General features: G+C 31.5%; 2 protein-coding genes across 4 annotated transcripts; one reads left to right on the forward strand and one right to left on the reverse strand.

The window, feature by feature from the left end:
• Window positions 1–9,573: 9,573 nt before the first annotated feature.
• On the forward strand, window positions 9,574–13,395 carry LOC110669442 (leucine-rich repeat receptor-like protein kinase TDR). The gene is made up of 2 exons (XM_058139225.1): window positions 9,574–12,425; window positions 12,849–13,395. Exons 1-2 carry the CDS (start codon window positions 9,866–9,868, stop codon window positions 13,154–13,156), a joined length of 2,868 nt encoding a protein of 955 aa, XP_057995208.1. The 5' UTR covers window positions 9,574–9,865; the 3' UTR covers window positions 13,157–13,395.
• On the reverse strand, window positions 11,879–15,715 carry LOC110669441 (uncharacterized). Of its 3 annotated transcripts, none has more exons than XM_058139228.1 (2): window positions 14,762–15,715; window positions 11,879–12,014 (listed from the first exon to the last, which is right to left on the reverse strand). In XM_058139228.1, the coding sequence occupies exon 1, from the start codon at window positions 15,637–15,639 to the stop codon at window positions 14,764–14,766; it is 876 nt and encodes a 291-aa protein (XP_057995211.1). In that variant the 5' UTR covers window positions 15,640–15,715; the 3' UTR covers window positions 11,879–12,014; window positions 14,762–14,763. The 3 variants fall into 3 exon arrangements, with proteins under 3 accessions (XP_057995211.1, XP_057995209.1, XP_021686807.2); XM_058139226.1 differs by lacking the exon at window positions 11,879–12,014 and adding an exon at window positions 12,420–12,612; XM_021831115.2 differs by lacking the exon at window positions 11,879–12,014 and adding an exon at window positions 13,818–14,135.
• Window positions 15,716–23,755: the final 8,040 nt, after the last annotated feature.

A 23,755-nucleotide genomic window follows, 5' to 3' on the forward strand; every position in this document is an offset into this window, starting at 1 on the left:
TTTTACGAGAGGGAGAACCGCAACCACCTCTACAGTTTCAATCCAATTTAAAAACAAAATCGTTAATCTAATCTAATTATGAATGTGACTAAGATCGATCTCAGTCCGGTTCACTGTCTAAAGTAGACGGTGGCCAAGGCTAACTCTAATTATTTGATCTTTTAATTTTATCGGAGATTCTAATAAACATGCATACCCTATCATATTTTGCCTTTTTATGGCATTGGAACCAAATCTTGATAGTCCTATTATTTTTAGTAAGAAAGTTGATTATTAGTATCATTTCAATATGAAGTCTTGATAACAATGAAGACCCCTAATCATGTGCTTTTATTATTGCACAATTAGAAAATGTTAATATTCTCTCTCTTTCTTCTGATATTAGCAATCTAATATAATCACTTCATAACGTTTAATTGAGGGAGAAAAATGGAATATACCGTTTGAATTCCCTCAAGTTGATTTTGCCAATTTGGGTCCTCCAATCTTTTCCGAAATGAAGGCCCACTTTTCATATACTTGCTTTTATATTTTTAAGAAAAATGGGTCTCCTTGCTTTATGATGTAATAATTAATCAAGTTTAATATCATGTAATCATTTAAGAGTGAAAACTATAAATGTATTACATCAATAACAACAACTACTTACTAATTATAAATTAGTTTGGGTTGTTATATAGATTTCCTTTTTGTCATTAACCCTGATTAAAATTAATTTCGCATTAAAATTAAAAATTATAAATTTTTTGATATTACTTTTTTTTATGTTGTTTTAGATGTATCTCTTTTATTTCTCACTTTTTTAATAATTAATTTATTATTTTTTTCGTATAAGGACATTTAATATTCAACGTTTGATATAATCAAATCATTTTAATCGATCCTTTTTCATTTTTATCCTCGATGTGTTACATGCACTTTCTTATAAATGTAAATATTAGTAATCTTATCAATTATCTTATTATCAAACATTCATGTTAATACTTATTTCAGTCCATTTCTTAATAAATAACCAAAACTATAAAATAAGTTGAATTCGATTTAACTCTAATTAGACTTAGCCAAGGGCTGGTTTCAGGTCAGAACCATTGATTTCTTGACCCTTGGATGCTTAAACTAAAACCGCCCCAAATTCAAATGGTTTGAACTAGTTCTGGTTCAATTACGATTCCAGTCCGGTTTTAAAATAGTTATGGTTCCATTTTTTATAATTATGGTTTTGGTTGACCCCGGTCCAATTGGGTTCAAAATGGAACTGGCCCAGTTTTAGTTATGGTTCAACGTGAATTTTAAATCAACATTCTTGAAAAATTTTTAATGTAATAAAGCTACAAATAAAATATCAACATTCATTTTAATTAAATAATGTCATATTTGGACCTCTAATAATGATTAAACCGACCATCCATTAATTAGTTCACACCATAATTCATAAAATAATTTCATTTACAAAAAATTTAATAAATCTTTATCCATATCCCAATTCACATCAATTATATTCCAATAAAATTTTAACACTATCCATTTTAAATCAACTAAAAGAAATTATCTTATTTAGTTCTAACATTATTCCATCTCAATTCCCAATTTCATTTAATTTAAAATACAAATAATTTCTCATAAATAGTTTAAGAACATATAAAAATTTCAATTTCCACACCAACATATCTTATATACATATCTTATATAATATGTATGCACATTATATAGCATTTTAACAAATAATAAAAACATTTCCTTTAAAGAAAAATAAAAAATTATTCGTATGTAAATATTTTTTCAAATAATAATAATGATAAGATTTATAAAAATTCACCGATTAAAAAGAAATCTTGGAATTTCTCACCTTAAGCACACAAGAGTATTTTTTAAATCATTAAATTTTAATAAAATTAAAATTTTAAAAAATGCTAATTAATTTCAAAAATTATAGAAATTATTGTGTATCTTATTTGAGAATTGTCCAAGAATTAAAGATGTTCATTGGTATATAATGGACTTATAGAGTAAATTTTATTAATTTATGTAAATATTTAGTCCTTTAATTTATTTTTGTTTACATTTTATAGTTAGTTAAGTTAAAAGTGAATTTCTCTTGTCTAATTGAAGTTTGTCCATTTTATGCAAAAAGTGGTGAAAAATGGACAAAGTTTCATAGTGGCAGAAGAGAAGATCTCACAGCTCTCTGTAGGGGTGAGCAATCGGTTCAAACCGGACCGAACCGAACCAAATTAAATTATAAAAACTGAACCGTCAAATTTAGAAACTGAACCGAACCGAAATTGATGAAAAATCGAATCGAACCGAACCGCTTTATTTCAGTTCGATTCGGTTTAAACCGATCGGTTTGATTTTTGATTGATTTTTTAATTTATACTTGATTTTCAAGTTATTTGGTCTAATTTTAACTTTGGTTTGAACCTATTAACCATTAATCATTGAAATTAAACAATTAATATATATATATATATATATATATATATATATATATATATATAATTAAATATAATTCATAAATTTTCCATAAAAATAAATTAATTCAAAAATGGATTCGGTTCGATTTGACTATATAAATCACTATTCTGTTCGGTTTGGTTTAACCGATTTTTTTCTCTTCAAAACCGAACCGAACCGAAATAATTGAAATTTTTATAAATTAAAACCGAACCGATTAAATTTTAAAACCAAACCGATTGAACCGAATTGATTCGATTCGGTTCGATTTTTCGATTTGAACCGAATTCTGCTCAGCCCTAGCTCCCTGAGGTTGTAAAATGCGCATGACCAACTGTGGGATTCACTCCAGGCACACCACTAGCTATGATATGTAGGCTTGTGATAACTCACCAAGAGGAGGGGAAGAGTCCAAGATAAAGTTTAGTTGAGGATTCCTGCAATTTTTAGGGAGGAGAGATATTTTTAACACTTCCAAATGCTTAAAACTCACCATTTTTCTACTGGAGCAAGGATCTTGAAGGGGGGATTTTGAAAGCTTAAAGGAGGAGACACCAATCCACATTCTATAGAGTTTTATTTTCTTCTTTTTTAATTTATTTTCTTTAGAAGAAATTTATTTTTGTTGAATGATGTTGAGTTTTAATTGCTTGAATGTTATTGTTGATTTTGATATTATAAGTGGCTAAATATTTTAACTAGAGATTTAATGCAGCTTGAGTCGAGATTTTTATCTAAGTTTCTGTACTTTGCTAATAGTTATTATTTTTTAGTTTAATACTTTTGAATATCTTAACCAAAAACTTAAATGATTTTAGATTTATAATCCATTGTTAGAAAACATGATTATGAATTTGATTTAATAACAACTATAATAGATTTCAATTAAGAGTGAAAACTAAAATTAGATCTATAGGATTTTATTAAAATAATCTTATCTTAATTCTCTAATTAATTTAATAACTCTCTATTGAGAAATAGGGATTAATTCATTAATTAGAAGGTTTAATGATACTCGGAAGGGATTAATAGATGCTTTTAATTATTTATGAGTAGTTAAAATTGATTATTATGCAAAATTAAATGAGATTAATTATTGAGTCAAGTGAAATCAATATCTAGCCATTTTTTTACTTGATTTTAAACTCAAAATTTTTATTACTTTTATTAGTTAATTTTCAATATTAGTTAATTTCATTTTTAGTTTAATTTTAATTTCTTAAATTTAATTTATTTTGATAGTCTAAATATTAGTAAAATTAATATAAAATTTAGTAATTAAGGATAATACCTATGGACGATACTCTACTCCTTATTTATTAATTATATGAATCCGTACACTTGTGAATGCATATCATTCACAATGATCTATATAATCTAGAAAAATAGTAAAAAAAATAAACTTTTAAAATTTAAATTAAACCTAAAAATCTAAATATGCTATTTAACATTAAAAAATTCATAAAAAATTATTCTATACCTTATTTGAAAATAGTCTAAGAATTAAAGATGTTCACAATCAAATATTAAAAAAATAGAATTTTAAAAATTTTAAATTGAATCTAAAAATCTAAAATGCACTAATTGAATTCAAAAATTCATAGAAATTAATGTGTAACTTATTTAAAAATGGTCAAAAAAATTAAAGATACTCAAAATAATATATATATATATATATATATATATATATATGTGTGTGTGTGTGTGTGTGTGTGTGTGTGTGTGTGTGTGCGCGCGCGCGCGTGTGTGTATAATAAAATTTGAAAAATTTTAAATTTATCTGGAATTGATTCGAACTGGATTATTCTAATTTTGATTCATAGGAGGGAGAACCATAACCGCTTCCGTAGTCTCAATCCAATTTAAAAATGAAATAGTTAACCCAATCCAATTATGAATTTGACTCAGACCAATCTCAGTTCGGTTGATTGTCTAAACCAAATAGTGGCTAGGACTAACTCTAATTAATTGATCTTTCAATTTTATTGGAGATTCTAAGAAACTTGCATACCCTATTATATTTTGCCTTTTTATAGCATTGGAGCCAAATCTTGATAGTTGTCACGACCCAACCTATGGGCCGGACCGGCACTAGGACCTGGGCCAGCCTAAAGCCCCCGAGACCCGTAGTAAGCCTAACTGTTCATTAACCCAACTCTAAGGCCCATTTGGGCCCAATTTCAAGAAACCAACCGGACAGAATCCGGCCATAAAGTGGACCTTTCAACGGGGAGTTTTTGACTCACCCGACCTGTAAACAAAATATATCATCAATTGGGGAGCTCAGCTCACCCTCCACATACTCATATCGGCATAAAAATAAATGGAAGCTCAGCTCCCTCATCCAATCCATCAAACATGCATATAATTTTACAGGTCCACATGACAATTTATATTACAGACCCGAATCATTTAAATATTTCTAACACATGCGGAAATTCTAGGAGTAAATAAAATTACAAAACTATTGATAAACAACCTGCGAAGGAGAAAAGCAGGTTAACCACAATAAAATCCTCCTGTAGCCTGAGAAAAAATATTGAACAGGAGTGAGCATTCGACTCAGAGAGTAAAATATCAATTTTAACCATAATCTCTATAACTATCTAAAACTAATGCAACTCGTGGAATGAAGTGCAACATCAAGAATAAATTCACATCATAGCATCGAAAGGTAATTTGGAGCACTCACACACCTGTAGTATCAATCATAACATATGGGAGCCGATCCCTATCTGACTCTCTTAAATCCAACTGGTGCCGAATTACTCAAGCTCGGACTTCCACTTAATAACCAAATCGAGGGTCCCAAATAATTACTCAAGCCGTGACTACCCCTCGAAGGATCGGGTCCCAATTACTCAAGCCGTGACTACCCCGTCTATCCATAGTCCACACCACATCACACGCACGCCAACGCACGCTCCAAATTACCACAACAACATCCATGGCACATCAACAGTTATGAATGCAACATAAATCGTGCCTAGAGTTTAACTACATAAATATATGCATATAAGTGATGCATGGGCATGCTTGAGCATATAATAATATCGAAATTACAATTAAAATTAATATTCTACTCACAGACTTGACGACAATCACTGTGGCGGCTGGGCGGAGGAAGAAGGTCATCTGTCTCATCTGACAATTTTATTACAATCATTTAATAAATCTGACTCAATACAAACAAAGAAAAAGACCAATACATCCTAAGTCGTGCCGAAAATCCGGCAGAATCTTCCCTATACCTAGGACCTACCCAACCTGCAAAAGGGCTCAAAACACACTTCTATATCCACAATCCATATATCCACAACTCAATCACATCACACAGCCCCTCGTGGGCCCATCAAATCAATCATTCATCACAATATGTAAAATTTCAATTTAGTCCTTATAATTGATTATTTTTGCAAAAACTACTCAAATAAGCTCTAAAAATTATAAAACTCTGCCCCGCGGTCCTTAGAAATATTACTAAGCTATTGCAAAAAGAATCGTAATTTTCTAAGCTACCACGAATATTTTATGGATTTTTAATCCTATTTAAGCACTAGAAAATTACGAAAAAGTAAGGTTCGGGTTTACCTTTGCCGATTCCGACTTCGGGAACGCGCTCGGGATGCCTGACAATGGTGGGGTAGCCAAAACCTCGATCCAATTCGGAGACTTTTCCGGTAGTGCATGCGTAGGAAATTCACGCATCCCACAACTGTCGAATTTCCGCGAATTGAGGATACCTACACGAAGCCCAATAATAATATATAAAAATCAGGGGTGTTACAATAGTCCTATTATTTTTAATAAGAAAGTTGATTATTAGTATCATTACAATATGCAAGTCTTGATAACAATGAAGACCCTTAATCATGTGCTTTTATTATTGCACTACTAGAAAATGTTAATATTCTCTCTCTTTCTTCTGATATTAACAAACTAACATAATTACTTCATAAAGTTTAATTGGAGGAGAAAAATGGATTATACTGTTTGAATTCTCTCAAGTTGATTTTGCCAATTGAGATCCTCAAGTATGTTCTATTTTAGATGTTCGATATTCACTCTCATACAAAATAGCTAATTTAACCATAATTTTATAATACTTACATTTCGTTTTATTTAATTATCATATATAACACAACGTATATAACATAACGCATCTGTGGTATTCTTTTATTTCATTCATTTTGCCGACAAAATTTTTTGAGAAGAAAATTTTAGTCTTCATTGGCATAAATTAACTTGTCTTGATGTATTATTTAGACACGAGGACATGAAAAATTAATCTCAATATGGAGAAACGGCCTTGAAAAAAAACAGATTGTACATCAATTGCATGTAACTTTTAAAGCATTCATTTATTTGCAGAGAAACGAATACAGAAGAAATGGCCAGAGATTTTTATAGCACATTAATTGAGAAATAATTAATGGCCGAGCCACCTTCTTCCCGGGATCATTTTCCGCGGCCTTAGTGTGCTACAAAGGGTTGGTTGCTGGAAGTTGCGGCCCGCACTAGCACTGGGGGTGTGCAAACGGTCGGTTCAGTTTCGAATCGAACTGAACAGATAAAATCGAAAATTGAAAATTAAAAATTTTAAAAATCGAACCGAACCGATTGATAAGAGAAAATCGAATCGAATCGATAAATATCGGTTCGGTTCGATTTTAAATCGATCAAACCGAAATTTATAAAATTTCATATTTTTAACATTAAATCTAAATAATAAAAACATAAAAACAAAAAAATTAGAAATCAAAACTCAAAAATCTTAAGGTTTGGTTCGGTTTTCTTTGATTTCGGTTCGATTCGATTCGGTTCGATTCAATTTGATTCGATTTTTTTATTTCTTATATATATTAATAATTTCGGTTCGGTTTTTTTATTTTTTTATGAAAATAATCGAACCGAACCGATTAATCTAAAATTATCAAAATTATAAACTAAACCGAACCGATTAAATTTTAAAACCGAACCGATTGAACCGAATTAATCGATTCGATTCAATTTTTTGATTTAAACTGAAAACTGCACACCCCTAACTAGCAGGGACTCTCCTGATGTCATAATAATATATTAGTTTATTAATTTATTTATATTTAATATACATTAAAAAATAAAATTTATTAATTTAAAAATATGAGAGCATAGATTTAAAAAATAAATAAAGCTTACTATTTTAATTATATTTTTAAAATTATTTAAAAACTTAAGTAAATTTATCTTTATAAAAATGAAAAATCAAATTATGATAATAGTGTTTAAAAATTATTTTCTTTTATGCAGTGCTCCCCATGTGTATGTGGACAAAAATTTTCTCACCCAATGAAGCTGAAAGGAACAAAAATCTTTGCAGTAACGAAACTGAAGGACATTTGCCATTTCTATTCTTGTTTCCATGTCCAAACAAACCCCAGTAGGACCACAGCTCTGCAGCATTTCAGATTTAAGTGGCTATTAAAAATAGGATTAAATTACAAGTAGGTCCTTGAGATTTAGCAAAAATTTATAAGTTACCCCTAGTGTAAGTTTAAATAATAATTCTGTCCCCAAATTTTAAATATATTAACAAATTTGTCTTTCTATTAATTTTTAGCCCAATTTATCGTTAGTCAAAGAAAAAAAGTCCACTAAAATTTTTTTTAATGGCAGAAATGCCCTTTTACTGGTTTTCTCGCCATCGAAATTGTGAGTTCACCCGAGTGCATGACCATGATGAGCAATGACATGACCCTTTTGGCAGGAACTCTCACTTGTAGGCTCGTTGTGGTTGTTGGCAGGCGCAGGTATAGGTTTTCGATTTTAGATCTGGGCAAGAGATTGGCATCATCATTTTCTAGGCTTGCATTTATAGAAGAAAAGTTTAGATTGTCTGAATGTGAGATTGGATCACTGGAGAAAGAGGGCAAAGGCGGGTCGAGGGAAGGTGGTGGATGGGGTGGGTCTCTCTAGTCACTGGGCAATTTTGTCATTTCATAAATCATTAACGGTAGACTGGTCTTCATGTTAACAGAAGGACAAATTTATTAACTAAAGCAAAATGAAAGGATCAAATTATTAATTAAAATTACATTAAAAATTAATTTATAAATTTTTTTGAATTTTAGGATTTTAATTATAATTTACCTTAATTTTAAATTATTAAATCTTTGCATTTGGACTCCAAAGAAGCATTTTACTGATAAGTTTTTTTTACACGAATATCTAGGGCACACAGGGGACTACCTAATCATATTTTTAAATTGGTAGAAAGAGATTTGCTTTTCAATCACACGTACAGTACAGTTATATCCATTGTCTTTATTCTTCTCTATCTTCGCTGCACTTACCACTACCAATTCAATGCCGGCTCAAAAAACTAACTACTGCCTTTCCCTCTAATCAATACCCATGTGCAGGAGAAATTTGTCTCTCAAATAATTGAACACCTACATAATTTTTTTTCAAAAAAAAAAAAAATCAAATCTTAATTTAAAGAAAAAAAATATATAGCCATTTAATTAAACCCTTAAATATATATATATATATATATATATATATATATATATATATATATATATATATATATATATATATATATATTTACATTTTCAAAATTAGATGATATATTCAATTATCCATTTAACTCTTTAACGTCTTCACTTAATTTAATGAAAAAAGTATAATAATCGATCTAACTGAATCAAATTCGAATCCCGATGCTCCAATTCTTTCTATCTAATAAAAAAAAAACCCTTTCACTATTCATTATTCTTTAATCACTAACAATTAATTGGCAACGAAAATTTTATAGTAATATATGCAAATTCGTATGCACGCAGAGTGTACTCAATACTATATATGAATTGTACTCCTTTTGAAAGTATAATTGAGGCAAGCAAATTTGATATGCGTTTTTGCAGCCTATGTTGCATGAATTACATTACTAATCTGTTGTGACATTATTGATGCTTTTACATACTCCAAAAACTAGCTCATAGAGGTACTTATCATGATAATTGCCTAGTAGTTAATTGTATGCTTTCCTTAATCCTTATATATATATATATATATATATATATATATATATTTGTTTTCCTTTTCTCTCCATTGAAAAGCGAGGAAGAGATGCATCCAGTCGGAAAAAGCTATCCTCTTTAGTGGCGAACACCATCCAAGTAAACTATGATCCTAAGGGTCCCTTCTTGCCCCAAAATCCACACGATAATATTCTCAAATATCAACTAATCCCCATGCGTCATTCCCTCCCTCCCCTCCTTTTATGCAATCTTTCTCTAGTCCCCATGCATCTCTCATCCAACAAAATCACAGACGTGAGACATCCAAAGCAAAACACTGAGACATTCTTTTTCTTTTAAATCCAGGGCTGGTATCCATAGTTGTCTTCCCTCCTCTGCTGCGAGTTCCAATGGAGATGTTCCATTTCTTGTACCCGAAGGTTTTCTTGGCCTTGATGTTTACTATAGTGGTTTTGGCCACTGATCCTTACTCAGAGGCGCTTTTAAGCTTAAAATCTGAGCTTATTGACGATAGTAATAGTTTGGCTGACTGGTTACTGCCTTTTGGAGGGAACCCATCAGAGAAAATTCATGCGTGTTTTTGGTCTGGTGTCAAGTGCAACAAGAACTCCACTGTTGTTATTGCTCTGGACCTTTCTGCCAAGAATCTTGGTGGCGCATTGCCGAGAAAGCATTTTGGTGTCTTCACTGAGCTTGTTGATGTCAACCTCAGTCACAACTCATTCTCCGGGCATCTTCCTTTGGAAATATTTGACCTCACCAATCTGAGAAGCTTAGATTTCAGCAGAAATAATTTTTCTGGCCAGTTTCCAGGTGGAATCTCCAGTCTTCGAAACCTTGTTGTACTTGATGCCTTCAGTAACAGCTTTTCAGGGCCATTGCCAGTAGAAGTTTCCCAGCTTGAATATCTTAAGATTCTTAATCTAGCTGGGAGTTTCTTTGATGGACCAATCCCACCAAAGTACGGTTCTTTCAAGAGCCTGGAGGTTATACACCTGGCAGGTAATTTCCTCAGTGGTGAGATACCACCAGAACTGGGCAGACTCCAGACAGTGAACCGCATGGAAATTGGCTACAATTCCTATCATGGAGGTATCCCTTGGCAGTTGGGTAACATGAGTAAGCTTCAATATCTTGATATAGCGGATGCAAATCTCTATGGTTCGATACCAAAGCAACTCTCCAATCTCACCAAGCTCCAGTCATTATTCCTTTTCAAAAACCACCTCACCGGGTTGGTCCCATGGGAGTTTAGCAAAATTGTGCCACTTAGTAGCTTAGATATTTCCGATAATCAACTTTCTGGGCCGATACCGGAGAGTTTTGCAGAGTTAAAGAATCTTAGGCTGCTAAGTCTCATGTACAATAATATGAATAGCACTGTCCCACAAGGCATTGCACAGCTTCCATCACTGGACACCCTACCAATATGGAATAATTTGTTCTCTGGGTCTCTTCCACAGGACTTGGGCAGGAACTCAAAGCTCAAGTGGGTGGATGTTTCCACCAACAATTTGGTGGGCAGCATTCCACCAGATATTTGTGCAGGAGGTGTACTGTTCAAGTTGATCCTTTTTTCAAATAATTTTACTGGCAGTCTTTCACCATCCATTTCCAATTGTTCTTCGCTTGTGCGTCTTCGAATTGAAGAAAATTCCTTCTCAGGTGAGATACCCCTGAAATTCATCCATCTTCCTGACATCACATATGTGGACCTTTCGAGGAACAAGTTTGCCGGTGGTATTCCCTCAGATGTCTTTCAAGCTTCAAAGCTTCAATACTTCAATATCTCCAACAATCCAGGTCTTGGAGGTGTCATCCCAGTGCTTACATGGTCTTTGCCACTTCTCCTAAACTTCTCAGCATCAGCTTGTAATATCTCAGGCAACTTTCCTCCTTTCCACTCTTGCAAATCTGTTATTGTTATTGAGTTGCACGAGAACAACCTAGTAGGGAATATCCCAGAAAGTATTTCTCATTGTCAGGCTCTTAGGAAGATGGATTTAGCTAATAATAAATTTACAGGAAATATTCCTGATGAGCTTGCAAGTCTTCTAGATTTAAGTTTCATAGACTTATCACATAATAACTTCAGTGGTCCAATCCCAGAAAAATTTGGTGACTCTTCAAGCTTAGCACTTTTAAATGTGTCATTCAACAATATCTCTGGATCCATTCCCTCCAACAATGTGTTTAGATTAATGGGCAGTAGTGCATTTTCTGGAAATCAAAAGCTGTGTGGAGCACCCCTGCGGCCATGTCATGCTTCAATGGCAATATTCGGCAGCAAAGGCACGAGGAAGCTTACATGGGTTATTCTGCTGTGTGCAGGGGTGGTTATGTTCATTGTAGCATCAGCTTGGGGGATCTTCTATATTCAAAGAGGAAGTAAAGGCCAATGGAAAATGGCCTCCTTCAGTGGCCTCCCTCAATTCACAGCAAATGATGTTTTGAGGAGCTTTAGTTCCACAGAGTCCAAGAAAGCTGTGCCGCCTCTATCAGCTTCAGTTTGCAAAGCAGTTCTACCCACAGGAATAACTGTTTCAGTGAAAAACATTGAATTTAAAGCAAAGAGAATGAAGATTGTGACAGAATTTGTAACACAAATGGGAAATGCAAGGCACAAAAATTTGAACAGATTACTGGGATTTTGCTACAACAAACAACTAGCTTATCTTTTGTATGACAACTTGCCTAATGGAAATTTGGCTGAGAAAATTAATATGAAGAGGGATTGGGCAGCCAAGTACAAACTTGTGATTGGCATTGCAAGGGGACTTTGCTTTCTTCACCATGACTGCTATCCAACAATGCCCCATGGAGATTTGAGGTCGAGCAACATATTATTTGACGAAAATATGGAACCACATTTGGCTGATTTTGGGATTAAGTGCCTTGCAGAAATGACTAAATCCTCATCTCCAGGATCAATTTCAATGAGAGAAACAGGTATTCCTTACTACCACCACTCTGTTGCATATATTGTTTCATGCCATACATGCACAGGATTTTTTGTGCTATGAATTCCTGTTTTTGAATCATCTTACTTTAAACGTCAACGTTCCTAGTTTAGTTAAAGTTGTAAGAATGTCAGGAAACCAAATGGAAGTAGCAAGGACAGAACCTTCTGGGCAAACTACAAAAAGTCCAACAAAGAAACTCATTGCTTGTCTAAGTACAAAGAGAATCACAGTCAATATTCCACACAAACATAAATACATAGAATGTTACAGTTTATACATAGAATCACAGTCAAGATTAACAAACTTGCCACCATTTAAAAAAAATGAAAATAATTCTAACTATTTTCACCTTAATATATTTTAAGCAGCAGAAGTAGTAATTAACATTTGTCTTAAATTTTTCTAACAGGCAAATTCAATAGCAACATAAAAGAGGCGCTCTACATGGATACATACAATTTTGGAGAGATCATTATAGAAATCTTGACTAATGGTAGACTGACAAATGCGGGAGGAAGCATACAGAGCAAGCCTAAGGAGATACTTTTAAGAGAAATTTATGATGAGAATGAAGCCGGTTCCTCTGAGTCAATGCGAGAAGAGATAAAAATGGCTCTTGAAGTTGCTTTGCTCTGCACAAGAAGCGGGCCAGCTGATCGGCCATCTATGGAAGATGTGCTAAAGCTTCTATCAGGGTTCAAGTCAAAGAGAAAATAACAGAACTGATGAAGCCATATAGTATACTGTCAATTTCACATTATCATATGAATGGATAATTTATGGATATAACAAGTAGCTAGGTGATATGAGTGTCTGTTTCTGTTTGGTATGGATCATAGTCAGTTTGTGTAGTGATTACAAGAATTGTTTTGCTGCAATATACTGCCTATAAGTTTGTGTATTTTTTAAGATTTTATCATATTCAAAATTTAATTACTTGTATATTTCTCTTCTAATCAGTCTTTTCATTTACAATGTTTCCTGTAAAATTACAGGCATTACACAGTTGATTTTTTTTTTTTTTTTTTGTAGAGTAATACAATGGTTAAAATTTTTCCCATTAATTTCTGGAGATAAATATGATGTTGATTAATTTCCAGATAAAATAGCAGTACTAAGTACTAACACATTATTGAATAACTCCTCCCATTCAAAAATCATTTAGAAAGCTTTCACTTCAACTATCAAAGAAAAAGTTCTACAAGATGGGACTTGAGTGCTGATACCAGATTTTTATTTTTTTACTTTTTAGACAAGTACGTATGCAGAAGATAGCATATCTTGACATATATCTTCATGTTTCAACCGGCAACTTCTTTTTCTCTAATTATTTTCACAGCTATAAATGCCAAGGGAAGTTCTCTAAATAGAGAGAGGAAAGGGTTAAAATAAGCAATAATAACAATGATTGTAACGTTAACAATAACAACAATAATGATAATGAAAAGAACAGGAAAATTTCAGAAAACAGATGAATCAGACTGAAGATAATTAGTGTACACATCATTGTAAGTTTTTCACAATTACAAACAGTTTCCACATTCTTGCTTAAGCAGGAAAAGGGAAGAACAGGACACCACTTTCTTCTCATTGAAGCCTTCTAACATTGCTCATATTCTTAAAGCATCTTAGCTAAAGTTCCCCACCACAATTACTCAACTTTCTGTCATCCAATCTTTTGTGTGTTTTGTTACATCTAAAGTGAATCAAACTAGGATTAGCTCGAATATGATCCAAAAAATAAATAAATAAATAAATAACTTTACAAAGGCAATACATAGTACACTTTTGTGCTTTCTAGTTTCTATACAGATTAAAGACATTAAAGGTGATAAAGGCACATCAGAGAATAAAAGTGTCAACTTTAAACATCATTACTATAACGTTAAAAAAAATCTAATGCCATCATTGTTTTTAAAGATTATGTGTGATTAACTGATTCTGTACAGCTTCTTTCTGTGTCTATCACCTAGCAAAACGGTTTAATAATTTATGAACCGAAAACTGTTCCCCACAATGTGAAAGATAGTAGGAATATTTGGCTTAGAGAAAATAACTATTCTGCAATCGAAATTGCAAGTGCGTAAGTTTGCAATCTGTACAGTTGGTGCAACGCATGCATGCATGATTTATTGATTTTGATTGTTTAATCATTTGTAGTTGCATTATAAGTTCAGAATTTAGCAATTATAATTAGTATACCCCAAATTTTCAAACATGAACAAATAAATTCATGTTTTATTATAAGAATTAATAACTAAGAAAAAACACAAAATTTTTGTTTTTCATTTAGACTAATTCCCATACAATTAGAACTCAAACCTTTAACCTCGAAGCCTAGTATGCAGAGCATCCACAACGCCATCAAAACTCTCAAACCTGCCACTCACAACATCAACATCCACGCTCAGCCTCTCAGCACCAGCTGCCGTGACTGGCCCATGTGCCGCCACCACCAAATCCGGCCACCGCCGCCTCACCGTCCTCCAATCCCACCCAAACTCACTCAAGCTCTTCAACAACCCTTCCACTTCCGCACTACTCGTGAACACCACTGCGTCTAATCCATTTCCTTCCTTTTCACTCTTTTCCACTATTCCCTCCGCACAGGTAGGTCCCAACCACCGAGTCTCGTAAGCATCCACCCTAACAGGAGCCCACCCCGCTGCCTGCAGATCCCGGAGAAAGTTTGGAACCACCGGAGGCTCCTCCAGTCCGACTACCTGCGGAACTAGACACATCACCCCCCGACCGCGTCCAGCCCCCAGCGATTGCACCAGCCCACTCGGCGTCGCCGTTGGAGGAACTACAACCCTAATCCTATCGATATTAGAACAAATATTAAGCAAAAATTTAGTGTCAATCAGTTCTGCGTCTTTGCCCAGAGCGCCGATGATGAATGCGTCACCGCTCGGAGGTAACAGAGGAGTTGTGAGTGAGAGTATGGCGGTCGAGAAGGCGGTGATTGCTGTGCGAGAAGGTAAGACGATTGCGGAAACAGGAGAAATGGTATAGGGGGCAAGGTGGCGGGCTAGGGAGGAGAGGGTTTGCGAAGTGGGTTCGGTGATAATGGTGGGACACCATAGGGGAGTGAATGACTTGAGAGCAAGGAGATGAGAGAGTCTGGTGGCGTAGTTTTGCGGAGTGGTGAAGGACACGGTGGGCTTGGCGGTGGCGATGGGGCTGCGCACAGTGGCCATTGTTAGCTTAGCCGTTATAGCCGAATCATTGGAGTCAATAATATTTTTTTTTTGTTATAACATTATATTGAAATTTTTTTTATTTAAAATATCTATTTTTCTATTTTTTTTATATAATAATATAATATTATAAAATTTTATAATTAAAAAGGAAAGTTACCTTTTATTTCCTGCTGTGGCTGTGAAAGCTCTACTAGAATTATACAAATTGCATAAAGTGAGTCACATTTGTTTTATTTGAGGGATAAATTTTGAAAATTTTACTTGAATTTATTTAGTTATAATATTATAATTTCTCAATTTAAAAATATAACGTAAAATTTTATTAATTTTTAAATTTTATATAGTAAATTTTTTTTAATTTTTAATTATTAATTTTTAAGTAAGACGTTGATCTGGACAGTTTCAGCATAAAGTTTAGTCAGTATTTCTTTTTTATCTCTCAAGATATGTATAAATTGAATTATTTTTCTCTCTATAAACAGAATAATTTTTTATGCGTAAAAGAGAATAATTTTACACTTTACATAAGAGATGATAGAGAAATATTGACTAAGTATCATGCGGGAGCTATTCACATTAGTTTCTAACTGAAAAATTAGTAATTGAAAGTCAGATGAATTTTACTGTGTAAAATTTGAAAATTTATGGGATTTTATGTTACATTTTAAAGTTAAAGGACTATAGTGTTATAACTATATAAGTTCAGAAATAGTTATTAAAATTTATCAATTATTTAAGTATCACATTTTTAAAGGATGAATTTTAAAAATTGCCCATGAATTTATATAGTTGTAACATTACAGTCCTTCAACTTTAAAGTATAATATAAAATTCCATCAACTTTTAAATTTTGCACAGTAAAATCTCTCTAACGTCTAATTTTTTTCAGTTAGACGCTGACCTGAATAATTTCAGTATGGAGCTTAGTCAGTATTTCTCCTTTCTCTCTCAAGCCATGTGTAAATTGAATTCTTCTTTTCTCTGTAAATAAAATAAATTTTTACGTGTAGAGAGAATAATTTTACACTTTGTATAAGAAATGAGAGAGAAATATTAACTAAGCGCCATACGGGAGCTGTTTACGTCAGTTTCTAACTGAAAATTAGTAATTGAAAGTCAGAGGGATTTTACTGTATAAAATTTAAAAGTTTAGAGGATTTTATGTTATATTTTAAAGTTGAAGGACTGTAGCGTTACAACCATATAAGTTCAGGGACAGTTGTTGAAATTTATCTCCTTCTTAAATAGTAATTTTTAGACATGTAATTAATATAATATTAATAGAATTGAGTTTATTGATAAGTACTGTTTTCTCGTAATACTATCACTATACCAAGGATTTATACAATAAAAGCATATTTAGATAAGAGTCGTCACTCGAATAATAACTGGGACATATTCATTATTTCTTCTGAGGTACATTTGATTAAGGTATCAATTTTTGAATGGACAACCAAAAGGACTTGATTGATGCACTCAATTTTCTAATAGGGTTGTGGATAGCAACTTACTCTTTACAAAGGTTCTACAACCGTTCTCACCATAGTCCAATGTCTAAGTTCAGAATAGTGAGTACGTAACGGGAAAGTGTTAGGCACCCTTACGCTTGGTCTAAACTTATTAATTAGTCCTCTACTAATATTTTTAAAAGTCTTATTTATTATTTTTGTATCAAAATTCTTATCTAAAAATACAATTTCTATACTTACACACAAATAATTCATTGTTTATGAATAAGTTTTGTGCACGAGTACTCCTTATCTATAGAGTTGCTAAATTAAATTAAGTGAAATTTAATGAATACTCAAATTAATTTATTATTAACAATTTAATTTACAAGCAAATTTAATTTACAAGAATTAACGTATTTTATTTATTTACCAAGTTACTCTAAAGGTAATTAAACTAAATTTATTCTAATAAACACTCAAAAGGTTCCAAACAATTGCAACCTAAAAAAATTATTTTTAATATGCTAATTTATTTTATAATTTACCAAGTATTTAATTAAATTTAATTTACATACCAAACATGGGTTAAAATACAAACAAAACTGATTTTAGTGTTTATCTAATAAATTTCTATTATTACTATATATTATATATGAAATTGTTATCTCAAAAAAGTTTAAAGGGATACTTATCTTATAATTATTGCAGTTGCCATTAGAGTAAGTTACTCTGAAAGAAGAACCTTATCTTTTAATATGACAAGTTAATATTTGTCTTACGTCCATTAAGTTCCACTTAAATTCCGTGTAATTATTGTCCTTTTTTATACTTACTTAAATTCCGTGTAATTTATTTTTTAAAATAAAATAAACATTATAATTAAAAATTTAATCATTTATAATATGGCATTTAATTGGCCAAAATTATACAATAGTCATGAGTCTATCTAATCTAATTCTAATACTTCATAATACCATGTCACATCATATATATCATTGAAATAATATCAAGATATAATTTAAAACTTGAACACAAAAAAAAAATAAACAAAATGAAATTTTTAGATATGGTAGATTCATTGTCTTTGTTTTTAAATTTTTAAAAATATCTAAACAAATATAAAAATTTAAGAAAAATTACAGAAGCAAGATAAATTATAAAATTAATAACTAGGTCAAAATCATTACCACATAATTTATAAAAATCGAAAATTTTAATAGTGACGGATTTACACTACTTTTTTAAAATTGCGATATCTCTCAAACTACAAAAGATTTTTTTGTGAAACCAATGGAAAAAGTTAGACAAGATCTTAAATTTAATTTTAGACCCAAGAATAGTAGAAAAAGATGAAGAATTAAGGGAGATATGAGCCCTAAAAATGGGCTGCATTGTAAATCATGATATGCATATACCATAATTTTGATAGCCATAACTTACTTAATTTAATAACTTTTTTCATGATTCTTGAGACTAAAATTATGAGAATTTTATGAAAATTAGAAATATAGTTTTTATACAATTTACAAAAATAGAAGTAAATGAAAATTAATTAAAAACAAAGTAATAGAAAAAAGAATATGTGCAGAGTTGTTATCACCCTCAAATTTATCATATATATACAAATGTTATGAACATATGAGACTATCTAAAGACACATAAATATGAAAGAATAAATGTATGGCATATTTCATAAATATTCATAAATTATAACATATATTTTAAAGAAATCTTGAAGAATTCTTAAAGAAAAAGGAAAAAAGTAAGAAAAAAGAAATAAAGAGGGAGTTGAGGCAAAATTATCAAATTAGAGAGATAAAGTGAGAGTTTTTTCTTGTATTGTATTGTTCTTTCCTCCCCTCCCTCCTTTTGTTTTTCTTCTTTTCTATGAGATATTTATAGGGTTTAGGTCAAAAAATTATATAGAAACTCTAAGTAATACCTAAATAAAAAGATTTAAAGAGTCTTAAAAGAGAAAATTTTTCTATTTACTTTTTATTTTCCTTTAAATATACAAAAGAATTATGAAATTTTATTTATTTAATTAAAATACCCTATTGGACCTTATTGGCCTTAGAGAGCCCAATTAGGTTCAATTAGGTTTTTTAATAAAATAAATTTTCAAAATTAAATTTAAACAAAAAATAAATTTTATTTAAATTTAATTAAACATTTTTTGCTCTTTAAAAATATTTTCTTCAAGAAACATGCTATTCGTATGATTATCCATTTTTAACACCTCTAAATATATCTTACAACCATACAAAATTTTCATTATCAAATTCCTAACGACCTCAATATACATACCCATATGGTCACAAAAATAATTATCTACGCTAAGATATAATTTCATCCATACTTCCGTTAATTGAATGTAAGAAGACTCAAATATCCTCTTGTTCTTCTCTATTGTATTCTAGTAATTAGAGTTTCTCTCGAACATTTTATAAGTAAGAGACACATTACATCAAGAGAAGAAAAATAGTAAAAAATTTCACAAAAACAATAACCTTCGAGTTATAGTTATTAAGCCCAACTCGAAGCTTGACCCAACTAAATAACCAGATCGACGAATCACCAGTGAGTCAACAATTTAATCAATAGGTTATTAAAAAATTAATTAAATATATATATTAATTAAATATTACACTTATTAATATAATTAAATAAGTTTAATTAACTAAATTTTATTTTTAGAATGAATACTTCAACATTTATCAAGCTATATTTACATATAGCTTAATAATACTTTTATTAAAAATATTTAAATTTTAAATGTTTTTTATTTTAAAGGTTTATAATTAATATATCAATTTAAAATAATTTTATAAACGAGTAACTATCTCCTTAATATTTGTGAAATATTAACTATATATTAAAAATAAAACATAAGCATATCATTTATAAAATTTATTGTATTGCTATAAATAAAAAGATAATAGCTAAATAATATCTTATTCATTGACTAAATATGAGTATAAATTTTTTAATATTAAAATGTTAATATCATTAATATTTTTTGAAAAATTTTAATTTGAAAAAATTTAAATTAATTTAGTTATTAGGTCAATGGGTCATCCGAATTTTTTTGGGGTCAACTTCTTTTCGGGTTAAATGAGGGAACTAGCCTGATTTTATGTTCGGTTCACCAGGTCAACTAACTAGGTCGCTCTGTAACACCCCTATGTTTGGTAGTGCATTCTACTGTTCCGTTGACTAGTATTGCCCAGACAGCTAGGATGCCTAGAACTACACTTAGATATGGGTGAGAAGACATAAAATAATGAAATACGTGAAAAGAAAATATAAGAAAAACAAAGGAAAAATAATAGCAATGAAATGTAACCAAGTTAAACGAGCCGAGAACCCTAGCGATAGGTGACTGCACCGGGAAGTTGCAGCGTGGACCGTTGACTAGCCCTGGACCGTGGGGAATCTTGAAAAATATTTTTAAGACATAATTAAAGACTTATTAAAGCATAAATATCATTAGAAATATCAAAGAAAAATTAATTAATTAGTACAAAGAAAAATGAGAAATCGAGAAAACGACAAAACTCGGTGTTACCGAAAAATTGGGAATGTAACCCGAACAGGGGCATTGTGGTCATTTGACACCCTGAGTTGTCTTTTGACCTAAATGTCCATTAAAAATAAATGATGTTACACTTGGAAAATGTCATGAAAAATTAAATTGGTGGTATCTAATCTAAATAGCAAAAGATAGAAGTTAAATGTGGGAATTTGGAAATTTTAGAATAAAACAAATATTAAACCCTTACTTAGTGCTCCACTAACTCCATTAAGTGGACCATTAAACATCATATGAAAATAGATCACTCATCTTCCTCACCTTGCCAAAACCAGCCGAAACCAAGAAGAAGGGAAACCTCCATGGCCAAAGCTTCCAAGCTCCATGCAAGCTCCACTCTCCCATCTTCAAGCCATGATCCTTACATTTTCCTTCACTAAAGTTGTTCTACAAAACTTGGGCAGTAGATAGGCAGCAAGAAAATTAAGTTTTGGTGAGGTTTTGAAGAATTTCAAAAATGGTAAGTATGTATTTTTAATTCTTGTTTCATTAAACTTTGAATGGGTGTTGTGGGTAGTTGATTTGTAGAAGGATTTTTGAAGTTTGATGAGTTAATGGAGAGGTACATTTTGGCAGCCATGGAACTTCAATAAGAACAGTTTATACTTGCATGTAAATAGTAGTTTGAATGATGATTTAAATGTTTGATTGTATTGTACTTGAATTCCATGTGTAAGGTATGATTTGGAAGCTTAAAAAGTGAAAATGGCAATTGATGGATATGTGTAAACTTATGGCAGCCTTATGAAGAAGATCAAAATGTGTTGTTTCATGGTTTGGTTTATGGAATTATATTGTTGAATTATGTTGTTATGGATGGTAGCATGTATGTGTGTATAAAGGTTTGAATTTGGACATGTAAATGAGGTGCATTCATGTGTTTAATTGTTGTAATTAGACTTGGAAAATTCTGTATTATATTGTGTATGTTAAGTGTGATTACAAACTGCCAAAATGACCAGAAATGAGTTGCTAAATGTGTTTATATTATGGTACAAACCAGAAATGACATGGAAGAGTGACTTGGTAAGCATAGGATGTGTAATTGGTAAAGGGTGAACAATGTACAATAGGGCAGTGTATGTTTTGGGCTTAGAACCTTAAGTGTGTGACTCCAATTGGTATAAGACCAATTGGAGGTGAAACTAGGTACAAAATGTGCCAACTTTCATGAAGGAAGCTTAGCAAAATTCTGCTTAAAAGGTGACTTGAAAAATGACCAAATCCGGATTAGTGCTTTGAAAACCTGAAAATTGACCATTTGGGCAGCAGTTAGTGTTTATGCAATAACTCACTCAAAACAGGTCCAATTGACCTGAAATTTTTACCATGAATAGTTGAGACATATATCTACAATTCTTATGAAGACACCAAAGCCCAGAAATGGCCATAATCAAGCCAAATAGCTTGCACAATTTCAGGTCCAAAAACTGACCGAACCAAAAGTGACCTAAAAATGACCTAAAGCTACAATTTTGATGCATTCTGACTAGCAATTGTAGATTGACCATAACTTGGACTACACAACTCAGAATGACCTGAAATTTTGCCCCACGTGCAATAAGACATAGACCTACAAGTTTGTAGTTTTGATCGAAACCCGAAAACCGAGGGAACTAGGTCATCCGGCTAGGTCAAATTAGTATAACGAAATCCAGTAAATTGCAATAAAATGCAATATACATGGAAATGAATTTTGTAACATGTACCAATACTAAAAGGCTACAAATGTGATATATTGGTAACATTAAAACCTAATTCACCTAGAATGCATTGAGGGTCAACATCTTAGGTTGACTAAAGAAATAATAGAATTTAATAAATTAATTATTGAACCTTATTGTTAGAGACAGTTTAAATGAGTACTGAAACACTTCAAATTGTGTGTTTCAGTTAGCAAAGACTCAGGGAAAGGGAAGGAAACACTGAGTCAGAGCCAAGAGACAGTTATCAGAGGTTTGTGCACAACAGTTATTTCTTTTGAAATTTTAATTGAAATAAATTATGACTATTTTTATATTATTGTTTTAAATTGTGAAAAATTATTTGAATGATATTTGATGGATACTTATTGATTGAAAAGCATTGTAAATGGTTTGAAACCACATCTATCATGTATATTAATTGAATTCCTCGCTAGCTTGTCTAGTGGGATGAATTGAATTCCCTCTCTGGCTGAAGTATTGAGGTGTGTGCCTGTTGAGGACGAATAGAATGAGTACTCATATTATTGCTAGCTAGCTATGTTATTCCTCATTAGCCATCGGCTTTTGGGATGAATTGAATTCCTCACCAGCCATCGGTTTTTGGGATGAATTGAACTTTGGCAACATGGTTAAGCTGTGTGTGATTTATTGATATTTATTGTGATATTGTGAAATAGAGTTTAAATTCTTATTGACATTCACTGTCTTTCAATTTAACTATGGTTTTAAGTATCCACTATTTATATGACTTATGATTTGTGATTTAAAGTTGTATTTGGTTAATGTTGTGCACCACTGAGACAATGGCTCAACGATAGCTTTTCATTGCTATCGCAGGTAGACAGACTGACAGGGTAGCAGACTAGGCTGCTAGTACTACACTGAGAGATCATCAGGTATATTGAGTATACCATATTTTGTATTTTGTATTATAATATATGTTCACTGTATGTATATAGTGTTCTTGGTTTTGAGCAGTTATAAATTAAAATTGTACATTGAAGTTGTAAAATAAATTGTAAATTATTTTTGTTTGTAAATATTGTGATATATTTCCTTTATCTCAGCCTTTGAAAACACTGAAAATTTATTGTGGATTTGAGTTGACAAATGTTGAGAAACATATTGTGTTGATTAAATGTTGGAGTTTGAGATTGAGAAATATATTTGAAGTGCTTTTTATAGTTTTTTGAAGAAATGTTTTATTCAAAATATAGATGGCACTCCTCCAAAATTTTCACAGAAATTACTAATAATTCAAATGTGTTAGCTGTTTTACTTCAGTTCAAAAAAATTTTTTAACACCTGTAAATGGTGCTCACCACTGTAAAAAAAAGTAAGAAAAAGTTTTAAAATTCCTTGTA

This window comes from Hevea brasiliensis, chromosome 17 (genome assembly GCF_030052815.1).
Source record: "Hevea brasiliensis isolate MT/VB/25A 57/8 chromosome 17, ASM3005281v1, whole genome shotgun sequence".
In the NCBI taxonomy this organism is placed as follows: Eukaryota; Viridiplantae; Streptophyta; class Magnoliopsida; order Malpighiales; family Euphorbiaceae; genus Hevea; species Hevea brasiliensis.

Bases quoted from the DNA above. Each gene is read 5' to 3' on its own strand.
- LOC110669442 (XM_058139225.1), top strand. From the start codon at position 9,866: ATGGAGATGTTCCATTTCTTGTACCCGAAGGTTTTCTTGGCCTTGATG. The intron at 12,426-12,848 runs GTATTCCTTACT...TTTTTCTAACAG, and splicing joins AATTTCAATGAGAGAAACAG to GCAAATTCAATAGCAACATA.
- LOC110669441 (XM_058139228.1), bottom strand. From the start codon at position 15,639: ATGGCCACTGTGCGCAGCCCCATCGCCACCGCCAAGCCCACCGTGTCC.